Source organism: Triturus cristatus, chromosome 8 (assembly GCF_964204655.1).
Source record: "Triturus cristatus chromosome 8, aTriCri1.1, whole genome shotgun sequence".
In the NCBI taxonomy this organism is placed as follows: domain Eukaryota; kingdom Metazoa; phylum Chordata; class Amphibia; order Caudata; family Salamandridae; genus Triturus; species Triturus cristatus.
The window spans coordinates 1,431,930,537-1,431,944,155 of NC_140591.1; the positions used below are offsets into that span (position 1 = coordinate 1,431,930,537).

Consider the following 13,619-nt stretch of genomic DNA (forward strand, 5'->3'; position numbering starts at 1 on the left):
GGAGGGGCTCTTGGCAGCCAGGAAGCGTTTTGCAACCCATGTCGAACGAATGCGCTGTTTTGACTATCGGGCGTACGCGGTGCGGGCGCACGCTGAGAGGGACAAATCAGGGGCTCTACTGGCCTGGTTGGCCAACCCAGCGCGCAGAGGGACGCCGGTCCTGGAGTTGCGGGATGGAGATGGGGTGGTACACTACGAGCAGCAGGCTATTAATGCCCAGTTCCTAGAATACTATACCGCCCTCTATCAAAGTCAATTAGACCCCCGGGCGCTGGAGGAGGCTGACTTCCTGGATATTGAACTCCCTCGGATCGAGCCGGAGGAGGCGGAGACACTGGGTCGGGACGTGGAGTTGGGGGAGATTCGGGGAGCGATAAAGCGGATGGCCAGGAATAAGACCCCTGGCACAGACGGGCTCCCTGTAGAGTTTTATGCCACATTCGTGGATCAGGTGGCCCCCCGTTTGTTAGCCCTCTACAACAGGTCGCGGCGGGAGGGCTACTTACCTCGCACTACCAGAGAGGCAATAATCGTACCACTTCTCAAACCGGACAAACCGGTGTGGGATCGGGCTGCCTATCGGCCCCTCGCAATGCTTAATCTTGACTATAAGATTTTAAGCAGTATCCTGGCCAGCCGCCTCCTGACCCACATGACCACTCTGGTCCACACGGATCAGGCCGGGTTTATTCCTTCCCGGAACACGGCCATGAATGTTCGCCGCTTATGTCAGTTTCTCCATAACCCAGGGCACTTCGAGGAAGAGGCATGTATTTTATCGATTGACATGGAGAAGGCATTTGATAGCTTGGAGTGGCCGTACTTGTTTCGAGTTCTTAGGGCGTTTGGTCTGGGCGAGAGATTTGTGGACTGGACGAGGATTTTATACCACCCCTCGACTGCCAGGGTTCACACGGGGGGTGATTTCAGAGGCCTTCAGTGTGGGCAGGGGGACGAGGCAGGGATGTCCCTTGTCTCCCCTCCTGTTTGCGCTGGCGATAGAGCCCCTGGCGGTGCATGCCCGATTGGGACGCTGTTTCCGGGGATTGGAAGGGGGGGGTCAAGTTCATCGCCTCGCCCTGTACGCGGATGATCTACAAATGTTCCTCGCCAATGCTGAGGAGGAGCTGTGGCCCCATGATCTACTGGAAGGGAATGTCATAAGGGCGATTCGGACCGCCAGGAGCAATTTTGAGTTCTGGGGGACCCTTCCCCTTTCAGTGGCGGGAAGGGTGGCATTGTTAAAAATGGTCACCCTTCCACGCCTTCTGTATTACTTCGGCTTCCTCCCCCTATGGATACCGCGAAAGTATTTCACCCAGCTTAACGCTATGACCACGGGGTTTTTGTGGGTGTCGGGGAGACGCAGAGTGGCGCTTACTACCATGCAGCGCCCCAGACGGGAGGCGGGACTCGCAGCCCCTGACTTTGAGGCCTATTACCATGCAGCCCAATTTCAATGGTTTACTAAATGGATGGCCAGGGAACTGCGCTTGGACGAGGGCCGCGGGGGCTTGGGTCTGGATCTGCGTCGACTCTCTCGGACGCTTCTCCAGCTCCCCCAAAGAGAGCGGGAGACCCCGAGGGAGCTGTGGGTGGTGCGGCAGTGCTGGAATCAGGCGAGTAGGAGGGCCAAGATGAATCCTCCATATGCCCCGGAGATTCCGTTGAGGGTCTGCGAGGCTCTACCACATGGGGGGGATTGGCAGCGGCTGCGAAACTGGGAGGATGTGGGGGTCACCACTATTGGAGACCTCTATGAGGATGGTGTGCTTTTGCCTTACCAGGACCTCCTGGGGCGGTACGACCTGCCCCAACGGGACTTTCTCTTACATGCTGCCGTGACGGCAGCTATCCGGAAGCACTGGAGGAGGGGGATGGAGGAGCCTCCGACCTCTCTCCTCTGTCAATATGTAGTGTATGCAGCGGGGACGATTAAAGCGGTAACCTGCCTTTACAGGCGTCTTACTCAGGAGCTTAGGTCCCCCTTGGAGAAGCTGCGAACCAAATGGGATGCGGACCTTGGGATGCTCATTGAGGAGAGACCGTGGGAGGATCTGATGGAGCGGGCGTGGAAATGCTCTAGAAATGCGAGATTTCAGCTGATACAGTTTTATATCTTCCATAGGGCATACCTCACCCCGCACATAATTAACACATTTTTTGGATCCCGCACCGCCTGCCCCCGCTGCAAATCAGAAAATGCTGAGTTTTTGCATATGTTTTGGGAGTGTCCGTCATTGCACGAGTATTGGGGGGAGGTAACAACTACATTGGGTGACACGACAGATAGAAACATTGAACAGACCCCGGGGTTTTGCTTACTTCACTGGTTTCCCCACACTGCCCGTAACAAGGTGACTAGTAAATTTATTGACTTGGGACTAGTTCTAGCTAAACGAGAAATCACCAGTCACTGGAAAGCGACCACGGCGCCTAACGCTGCGCGTTGGTTGCGAGAATTTACAAAGTGGGCTGACTGCGAGGGGACTCTCAGGCCCCAAATGGCCCAGAGAGCTGATAATGATAAAATGCTGATTGCAGCCAGAGTGTGGGTGGCGTTGGTGGACCTGCTTAAGGCGCCGGTTGCTGACCCGGACTGATCTCCTTCACGATTCCACTAGGGCACACGCATGGTTGATCGGCCCTCCCCGAGCGGGCGGCGGGGTTGGGGGATAGAGGGTTTTGAGTGGCCACTTCTGTTCATTCGCCCCCTGGCAGCACTTTACCAGTGGACCAATCGGATGGGCTCATCAGTGATACTGGAAGATAGCGGAGGGAGCGACATATCGGGCAGTGGGGGGGGAGTTGGAGGGGCTGGGGTGGGCGGTGGGGGTTTAGTTAATTTGTTATTTAATGATGAGTCTTGCAGCGAAGCCTAATAGGACACTGGTGACCCGGATGCTCTGGCTGGGATTATAGGCCGTGCCTAACCTGACACTGTTGCCGTAGGGGAGGGCTGGCAGAGCAGCAGGGGGGTTTTGGGATAGTGGGAGGGATGCTCCTCCCGGGGGCCTTGATATCACAGGTGCAGGACAGGATAGAAACATGGAGAGTTCTAGGAAAGACCCTGTCTTATGGTGGAGATGGTAGAGGGGTATTGATATACCGGAATTTGATCAGGGGGACTTGACAGGGGCCCTGGAGAGAGCGGTTTGTTCAGGTACGACCCATCCTGCAGTAATCGTTGTAATGTATATTGTCTTGTCGTAATAAACTTGCAATAAAGTTTGTTTAAAAAAATAAATAAATAATGAGTATGTTGTCTAGGTATATGATCAGGCAAACTCCTCTTTCCCTGAAGTAGCTGACTACCAGGCATAGTACTTTGGTAAAACACCATGGGGCCAAGTACAGTTCAAAGGGTAGGCAGAGAAATTGATAAAGAACGCCCTTCCAGGTGATGCAAAGATACTTATGGCTGTCCTCGTACATGGGTATAGTGAAATGGGCATCTTTGAGGTCTAATTTTACTAGCCATACTATGGCTCGCAAAATGTCCTTAAGAGATGGATACCTTCTATCTTGAAGTGTCTGTAGTTTAGTAATTTGTTTAGTTCCTTCAAGTTTATGACAGGTTGCCAGCCCTTGTCTTTCTTTTTTACCAGGAAAATTGTACTTAGAAATCCCTTTAGTTTTTTCGGTTAACGCTCCTTTCTCTATCATTTGGGTCACCTCGAGGTCTATGAGGGTCATATTTTCTTGATTTAACACCAATTCTTTGGGTTTTGTCAGTTGGACTGGGTCCTGTGGTATTCTTTTCCAATTCTGGATTAACAGTTTCATTCTTCCCCCTACCTTTATGGTTGAAGAAGTAATATTGCACACCTTGATATCCATGGTTTGAGTATCTGGGTCTCCCCCCAAGGTTTCTTGAGGTTCTTCCTCTGTGTGGGTAGAAGTTTGAGTTTTGGTGGTAACCCCTGCCGTAGTTAGAAAACCCTTGTTTTTCTTCTGGGCAAAACTGGGACATGATTGAGCCCCGGCTTACAACCAGTCCCCTCCTGTCAGCCCGTCCGAAAAGGGGGCATGAGCCAAAAACTCTACGCATGTTAATTTGCGCTTTGCTGAAAACCAAAAATGTAGAGACATATTTCCTTAGAGGCTTTACAAAATTATCTACGAAAAGGAGACCCTTAGTGTCTCCCATATCTTCTCTAGATGAAAGGTCAGCTAATGTAGGGTTCATCCTCATTAGGATTAATTCGTCTTTCCATCATCAGGTTAGCATTGGCATTTGCCAACATGCATACGGCCCTTTGGGCCAAGCCCCTTAGAAGTTCAATATTTATGGTACCGTTTTTTCCTCTGACCTCTTCCACCATGTCTACGATGCGTGTAAGTGGACCTAGTATATCCAAGAGTTTATCCTAAATTGTTTTAGGCATTTTTCCGAACTTAAATAAGAAGGTAATCAGTTCGGGGTCCAAATTACGTGTGTTACACACCTTGTCCCCAGTGGAGGATCTTGGCCACTCATTTCTAAGAAGGTTACGGGTTTCTCTATCAAGAGGTTTCCTAAGACAGTGAGTAAGGTACTTGGTAACGTGGTCCATTGGCCACCATTCTGCGTTGCACGGGTGCCTAATTGCAGTGGGGTTAAACATCTCACCCCCAAAGGGGTCTTTAATCTCTTGAGAGGTAGAGGGTTGTTAGACATCCTCTTCTAGGTCCTCTAGGGTATCATATTTGTCTTGTGGGACGAATATTAAGTCATCCATATCCATCTTGTCATAGATTATATTTTCTGCACAGGAGTTGAAACTATTTTGAGAATCTCTTGTGTCAAAAAGGTCACTCTCTTTCCCATCATGCCGCTACGGGCAACTCTTGTATGTGACCCGTCCAGTTGGCCAGTTTCTCTTGTGCTGCTAGGAGCACCAATGTCATATTGTAGCGCGGGGGCTACCAGTGTCGGAGGCTTGGTTAGAAGCCTTTTCTACATGTTTCCTCTTTTGGGAAACCTTTACCCCTCTCTGGGGTTCAGAGGTAGTAGGATACTCTCCATCTGAGAGGGAAACATAATCCTCCTTTTCCTCTTGATCAATGCAGCATCCACTGCCTCTCTTACCGAGGGCTTAAGTTCCTCTTCTTAAAATTTTTAATAATTTCCCCATGAGTCCGGGAGCTGTCTGGGGCTAGGTCTTCCTACTTTTCATTCATCCGCCTCTTTTCTTTTGTGAACTATAAATTAATTAATATCCATATTTTCTGATTGAATATATTATTTTAGTAGTCAGGCTACTCACAATACTTTTTGATTTAAGTGTAGGCCTGACCTTGTCTGGGTTGTTTTCCTTCTGCTTGTAGGTGGCGTTAAAAGTATCAACTAGCAGTCCCTTGAATCTAATTTCGTTAATTTACAATTGCATTCAAACACTCTATTTTTTAAAAAAATTCATTGATATTTATTATGTAAAAAACATGTAGTACATCATATTTAAAAACACAGTTTAAAATAGTCCCTTCTTAACAATAGTCTAAACAGTAGATTTTTCCTTGGTAAAACAAGAAGGAACCAATTGGGGATATACAGGGAAGACCCAAAGGCACAAATTAAATTCTTGCACAGTAATCAAAGAATAAAAAACACCCCGTTATGAGCCCGCATAACCGAGAAAACACAACATGAAAAGACAGTACACTTTGTCATATATTGCACATCCTCTTGAACATAACTGAAATTGTACCACTTATGAGATATTAATACATTCATCTCTATAGGTTGGTACCCGTTCCTTGAATTGTGCATTTTTTATGCGTCGACGCGTTTCGATGGGCTTGTTTGTTTGCCACTATCTTTCTCAAGACCATTGATGAGGGTTTTCTCAAACTCAATGTTCAATGTTTCAATCCTTCTTATACTTTCAATTATTTCTTTTCCTTGGGTAAGTCTGCTATGAATATGTGCTCGCTCTTCCTTTTGATAACGGTGAGCCGTCCAAACTTTCTACACGTTTTGCTGAAATCTTAGAGTTAATGCTGGTGTTATTCACGCCTTCCTTATTTTGATTTGTATTTTGCTCCAGACACAGGGGGAACGGATTCCGAGTATACTGTGATCCTCCCTGTTCCATGAACCACCTTCTCCTGTGGCGTGCAAGCAATTTCAATGGTGCAATGGTGGCGTTAAAAGACCATACAATAGTTTTTTTAGAGAAAAAGTCTTGCCTGAGCCTCAAGTAATTTCTGGGATCAGTGCAGCCATTTTGGCTTGAGGAAGGAGCGGTTTGCAAGGTTACTCTGCCTTGGTAGGATAGTGGTCGTCGGCATAATTCCTTTGATGACGTTTGGATGCAGTGATGCAGTGATGCAATATGGCAATGCGTGAGGCGACGCATCATCATTCTGATTGGAGGACCAGGCGCCCCATTGCTAGGAAACTTCTTTCTTTTAAGATTTAACGGGTATAATATGTTTAGAAGAGCAGGGCGGAGGACGCGAAGACGCTTGACGTCCTCGTTACACATTTAGCAATATCGGCATTATCGGTAGTATCCTCTCAATTAGAGTCCAGCGTTTCACTCTCACGTTTCTCTCTTAGAGTTTGCACATTTTTTATCGATCGTTTATCCTTTCTAGGATGAGAATAAGTTGATACTCACCTGGCCCAACCGTAAATTGGATGGTTGGACGATTTCTTATTTCGCTAAAGCGAAAAGGTTGATTTAGCAATATGACAAGCTATTTTCGAATCAATGAAAACTGACAGAAATTAGTACATCCTTATTTGAAAAAGAGTAACATGGTAATGCTGTTCAAAATATAGTTAGATTGGTAAAGGTTATAAAAGCACGGAAGCATATAATTATGTTGATCAGGAGCAGCTAATAAAAGAGGAGGATGACTTTGTGCACTGGATAGTTATACTCCCTCATGAACGTTTCAATGTTTTATGATGTATTTGTATTCTTTAAAGGGCTGCATGTTGGGGCAGCAATAAAAGGTTATTGCATAATGGTAGCCTCCGGTCTTGTAATGAAATCTGATAGATTTTGAAGGTTGGGGCTCCCTTTTGTAAGGTATTATTGTTTAGTTGGTGTATTAAACACAATAACGGTGCACATTTTCTCTGAGGACTGCCTTACTGATCAAGGGAGAAGATGTGGTCCGTCGGCTTAAACTGCCGACTTTGGTGCAGGAAACCAGGGTTCGAGCCTCGAGGTCGCATCCACATCCTGTCATTCTGGGCAAATCACCTAATCTCCCCGTGCCTGAATATGTAATGTAAATACGGTGCTCATGTACAGCACTCCAATACCTTCGGGTCGAGTTCGCGCTATATAAAAGATGCAAATTTTTTTTTTTTTTTTTAAATAAGATGGAACAAAACAGACCACAGCCTGGCAGATGGATTCCTAGAGTCGATGAATATTTTTACGACTAAGGCAGTGCGAAAGACACTTATGGTAATATATGCAAGCATAAGCCTAAGGAAAGATTTAAAAATAAAAGGATGCACCAACATGTGAAATGTAAATCCTTTACTGGGAACAGCAACATAACTGACAAACATTAGAATAAACCATAAAGGAAATACTAACCAATGCCGAGTAAACATAAATCGCCACGAAAGAAAGGCACCTTGTTTCAGAACTAATAATGTATATATGTACATACTCCTTGGGTAAGTGCCCTACACAGACAAATAAAAATATAGCAAAAATAAAGATAGGTTTCACAAACTGTAAGACCAGATGTTGAAGGACATACTCAATGCTCTGTAAAATAGATTGTTGGTAAAGTAACCAGGAAATGCAAATTAAAAGAATTACCTGTTTCAAAATGAATATTTCTGTGACCGACTTTCCCTGTCGTTGTCCTGCAGTTTTGGGGCATTCCTTAAACATTGATAGGTGCACGCCTCTAGTCAGTATAGGAAGCGTGGTTGTAAGCTCAGAAGTCTAGCTGGCACTTTCAAAGTAATTACTGTATGAAATGCTTCCAGGTTTCCAATGTGTTGCCATGTAGTGTAGCTACTGCTTTAGCAAGTGGTGTTTGCTACATATTGTGACACAACTCGTCTTCCTGGGTTGAGAGACACTTTGAGGAGCAGCATGTGGGTTCTATTAAAGGTGGCCACTGGTGAATGACTGGCCAAAATGATGTAGCATGGCTCTATCTGCTTCTTGCTGACACCTCTTGAATATGTGAGAACGAGAAAGGAAGAAAGGCTGCTTGCTCATTCAAAACATGGGGGCATATTAACAAGGGCTTTATCTCCGCTTTTTTGTCTTTAAAAGCCAAAGAAGCGGAGATAAAAATATCGCCCTATCAACAACAGGGTGCTAACATGCAAAATCGCATGTTAGCACCCTTTTTCACTACGCTTCCCTTTGCATCTCTAATGAGATGCAAAGTGGGCGTTCCAGAGCAAAATAAGTGACATTTCTCCTATTATCAAGCTTCACGCTAACCCTGTTAGAGACAAAAAAAGCAGCGCTAACCACGGTTAACGCTGCTTTTTTACGTCTGCTAAATTTTAGACTTAGCCATGTAATCAAATGGGAGTTGGATTACATGGCTAAGTCCACCATGGCCTATCCTTTAGTTTTATCGCTGCATTACCAGCGATAACCTCCCAAAATGCCACTATCGCTGGATTTTTTATCGCCTAGGTGGTTAGCGTTGTTAATAACGCGATAACCAGGCGATATTATCCAGCGATAGCGGGCGTTAAAAAACTTACCGCTAAGCACCCTTAGCGTTAATTTTCCCTGTTCCTTGTTAATATGCCCCATGGTCTGTGCTTAGAATCAGCTATACGAGGAGTTCACCTTATGAAACCTGCAGAGTCAGCGTTTGATACAGATGGGAATATTATGCTGATGGCCCTCGATGGATGGCATGTGCAATTTGGTATATGGTGACACAAATGGCACAAAAAGGGTGGTGTTTCGTTTGCTTTGTAACCTTTCAAAGGAACAATGTTTTCATAACTTAAAAAAGGAAAGTAGTGATATACTTCATTCATTTCTTCTTTGTTTAATTGTATTTTAATTTATCAAGACAGCCACTTGATACATGTCAAAAGAAATAAATGCGAATATGCTTCACATGTAAAGTCAATTATTTGTCATTATTTTAGTCAATCTTAATTATTCCAAAAAGGTAATTTTAATTTTCAAGAACTTTTGACAAAGAGAAAGGTGAGAATTGCAGATGTAGAAATGTTGTATGCAAAAATATATATATGTAGAAAAATGCTCACCTTGCAATGTGGTGTATCAAAATCTTCTTGGCACTTGAAAGCTGGTGATGAGGGTAGAAGGCACTCATTCACAGGATTGACCCTGTTTCAAGTTATTGTTATGAATTATATATAATTTTAATTTGAGAACAGGAACTTCTTTTTAATTTAAACATCACTCAGTATTCAACATGGAGTAGCGTTCATTTATATTCTAGATAGAGCTAAAACAAGACTTACAATTATTACTACTGTTGATGAATCTGGACATTTCAGTGTAAGAAATGTAATTGATGAGCTGTGATGGAGAGATGCCAGAGACATCAATGCAGCTGTAACTGAGCTCCCACAAAGCCCAGAATGCTCTAACTCTAAAAAAGTTGAACTGGCTTCAGTAATGATTCCTTGGTTCACACTCAGTAGTTGTATTCAAGGAGCAAAGGTTTCTTCAGAGAAATTTGCGAAAAACATTTGTAACAAATCAAACAAAAATACAGTTGAGAAATAAAGAAACTAAAATTTCCAGTCCGAGTTGTACAGAGTTTAATGCAGTGAATATATTGCCATCAAAATATGGAACATCTCATGAACGTACCAGCAGCAATAGTAAAAACCAAAACCATTCCATGCAAAACAAAGGAAAAGTGACAACAAGGTCTGTAATGGAAAAGGATCTCAGCACTGTGCAGTGCTGGCAGTGTCCCTGTTAGCACTCGGTGGATGAAAATAGAATCGGAATATCAAAGCAGTGTGGGCCTCAAAGTTGGGCTCAGTGTCCAATATGACTAGGAAACATTTTTGTCATTTCAAATATCTCAGGAGGCTGTGAATGTTTATCAGTTTTTCTGTATTGTGCAGCATTTGGCTTGGGCTCAAAAGTGGCAGCTTTCTATCCAATATTCTTGGGGTCACCTATTGTGGTATTGCCACCCTATTTAGTATTCACATCAGTCACTCTGAACAACTGGTATGCAATATTTGAGGTGCATTTCCAGGCTACACTTCAGTGATGGGCATCCCATGTGCAGTGACAAGCATTGGTGGGTTTTCTGTTTTATGTTTTATCACCCAAATCATTTATCCTATTCTCAGACCATCATCTTGATGGAGAAAGTTTCATGGTCTGGCAGTGTAATAGAGATGACATTTTCCCCACCACCTGGCCCTAAGCGGTAATTTTCCCACACATGTGGGTGGAAAAATCAACCAGCCAACCCAGATTTGTTTCTGCAATAGAAACAAATGCTGATTGGCCACAAAGACCAACGGTGGCAAGATGACATTTGCACTTTGCAAGGAGCACTTTCCCCAAAACTCCCTATGTGAACATACACATCAGGAATCTGTAAATATGTCAGGGACCCCTCCACTGGGACTCTGAAGGTGGGTCCACCACCACTGGAAGCCGAATTGTGATAGACAACAGAATTATGAAAGGATAGAGGAAGGGAACTGCCATGCCCACAGCTCTTTCTAAAACAATCTAAATTAAGCTGAGCTTTGAGAGAGGGGGCCACAGTTCTGATCTGTGGGTTAAACATGCAAAGGCTCACCCACGGCAGAGTTGAGTTGCATTTATAAAGCACGCTCTTAACAGGGGTCCCCAGGGGTTTATAGGCACATAGAATAGGAGTACAACCGAAGATCAGGCAGGAATTACAAAAGTGTTTGCGAACATGCCAAGTTTTCAGCCCACGCTTGAAGCTAATTAGGGAGGCCCCAGATAGAACTTGCAAAGTTAGAGAATTCTATACTTTAGGAGCGCAGTAAGAGAAGCTAGCCTGCTCCCAGGCACTGTAGATACTTTCAATAATAACCCAGCATGCAGCAGAGCATTCTGTTCGGGCAATACTTCTGAATGCCTTTTTGATATACTTTGGTGCATCAGCACAAAAGGCGCCAAGCTTAAGACCTTGAAGTAAATTCTTTGTTTGAACGATAACCAATGTAGCTTCTCCAGTAGCATGTGTCATACTCGGATGTCTGCAATTAGCCCGGCAGCCTGGTTTTGTACAATCTGCTGCTTATTCATGAGTAGATCTGGTAACTCAAGGTACACTGCATTAGCTCAGTCCTTGTAACTTAGTGGGTTATTGGAAACATTTGCAGTGACTGTCCCAAACGTATTTGCTAGGAACGGGCCCATCCACCCACAGCATTCTAAACACCAGTCAAGATTTCGGCATATCTACAATCTGTATTTAAGAAGCAAAATGATGTATATTGATGTCTAGTGGACATTATTTGCATTTTTGTTGGTCCTTCTGGAAACATAAATTGATATTTCCATTCAGTGATTTGACAAGCTCAGCTCTGTTTTCTATACTTTCAAATTGACACCTTATTGTTCCAGGTGTAAATATTGAAGAAAATGCAAGAACATGTGAGAGAGGAGAAAACCTCACATGGAAAAGAGTTTCCAAGTGATGGGAAAAGAAAATAGCAAAATGTATCGTTGATGGATCATCAGGTTTCCAACTTCACACATACAGAAGTTCCACAATGTGAAAAGTTTAAACATGCAGAGTTATGAAAAACAAACTAAATCTCTATGTCAATAGCATACACATTAAGTTGGTAACTCTAAAAGTCAAATGCAATGCACATATACACATGTATATTTCTTTATTTAAGCAAACTGTCATTGAGACCTTGGCATCAAACTGGACACAGACACTCCCAAACAAATCCTGTGCTAGTTTCTTGTCAAGTTTCGTGCATCCAGTTTTATTTTAATGTAAACAAAGTGTTGAACGAGCACAAACGGTTTTACATCATTATGTTTGTGCCCATTTCGCCAAATGGAACGATCAGTTTTGCTACCAGTGAAGGGGTTATACATTTATTGGAAAAACAAATATGGGGGCATATCAGCAACAACCGGCGATAATTATCGCTTAGCGCTCTTAGCGTGAGGATAATTATCGCCGGGTAACGTGGATTTTTATCGCTGAGATAGCGTGCTATTATCAATGCTTATCTCCTCAGTGATAAAAATCCTCACGCTAACTGCCTAACGTGAGATTATCGCTGGAAACCCAGCGATAAGCTCACGCAATGTGGCGTTAGCTTGCTGATAGGGACTCACAAACTTAGCCATGATATCCACCTTCCATAGGATATCATGGCTAAATCAGTCCTGAAGCAGGTGTAAGGAAAGTAGCGATAACAGGTGTTATCGCTACTTTTCCTGAAGCTATGCTTCATAGCGTGGGGCTTGATGATAGGAGAAATGTCGCTTAGCGACATTTCTCCTGTCATGTTAGGTTAGGAACGCCCACTTTGCATCTCATTAGAGATGCAAAGCTGGGCGTTAGGAATTCCCACACTAAAGCAAGGTTTCACGCGTCAGCGTGGCCGAAAACGGCCGCAAAAGCGGCGATAATTTTTTATCGCCAGCTTGTAAATATGCCCCTAAGATAGCTAATTGCGCTCACCCTGTTATGGGCATAGTGCAACAAAAATGTCCGCCCCTTTGTAATGCTGCTTCCTGCGCATGCGTGGTTGCGTCTTGTGAGATCTTTGAAGCTCACGTGCTGTTTTCTTCTCTTTCCTCGCATGCAGATACTACAAGACCAAAGCGTGAATATGAAGTGGATGGAAGAGACTATCACTTTCTCGCCTCCAGGGAACAAATGGAGAAAGATATCCAGGAGCACAAATTTATAGAGGCGGGCCAGTACAATGACAATCTATACGGCACCAGCGTCCAGTCCGTCCGATTTGTAGCAGAAAGAGTGAGTAACTTATCTTTTATCAGAGTTTACTCCATCATTGCAGCCCTTTGTGTTTTTGTTCGATTTTTTTTAATGTGCAACATATAGTCAATCTTCTGAGCACCCATAGTATAAAATTAAACAAAACACATAATCTATACAGACCAAATTATATACAATGCATGACAGTTTCATTTAATGTAATGTTTCAATACCAGATACGTTGAAAAAAGGATGTCCGATGCTCCAAGGGATTAAAATGTGCAGACCACAGCAGGTTTAAGGCGGGATACTCTCCGACACCAAATTGAGACATCGGAAGAGACCCCTCCCGAGCCTCGATTAGCTGCCCAAACCTAAATCTAGTGTTTTTTGACAGAGTGTCTGTAAGTACGCTGACACTCAGACCACACACCTTAGCGCGTCTGTAGGCACTTCACCTTTTTCACGTGGCCTTTCACCTTTGCCACTCACCCGGTCCTGAAGAAAGCCCACTCACATGTTATGTTACAACAATTTATTATGCGCACTACTACCCGAAGGTGTCTACGCGCTTACGGTCTCCAAAACTGTGTCCAAAACTGTTAGGAAAACTACTATCTAAAAAGCCATGTTTTGAGTAGTTTCCTGAACTCAAACAGGGAGGAAGATTTCCTAAGAGGGAGCGGAAGGGCATTCCACTCCTTAATAGTGTTGTAACTGAAACTCCTTCC

The 13,619-nt window shown here is 44.2% G+C and overlaps 1 protein-coding gene across 4 annotated transcripts in view; it reads left to right on the forward strand.

The window, feature by feature from the left end:
• The window catches only part of DLG2 (discs large MAGUK scaffold protein 2), a 4,361,751-nt gene that overhangs the window by 4,260,968 nt on the left and 87,164 nt on the right, over positions 1-13,619 (forward strand). For all 4 annotated transcript variants that reach the window (XM_085623221.1, XM_085623223.1, XM_085623224.1 and 1 more), the window contains one exon: positions 12,755-12,927. In XM_085623221.1, coding sequence (XP_085479347.1) covers positions 12,755-12,927 — 173 coding nt within the window. The remainder of the gene's footprint in view (positions 1-12,754; positions 12,928-13,619) is intronic.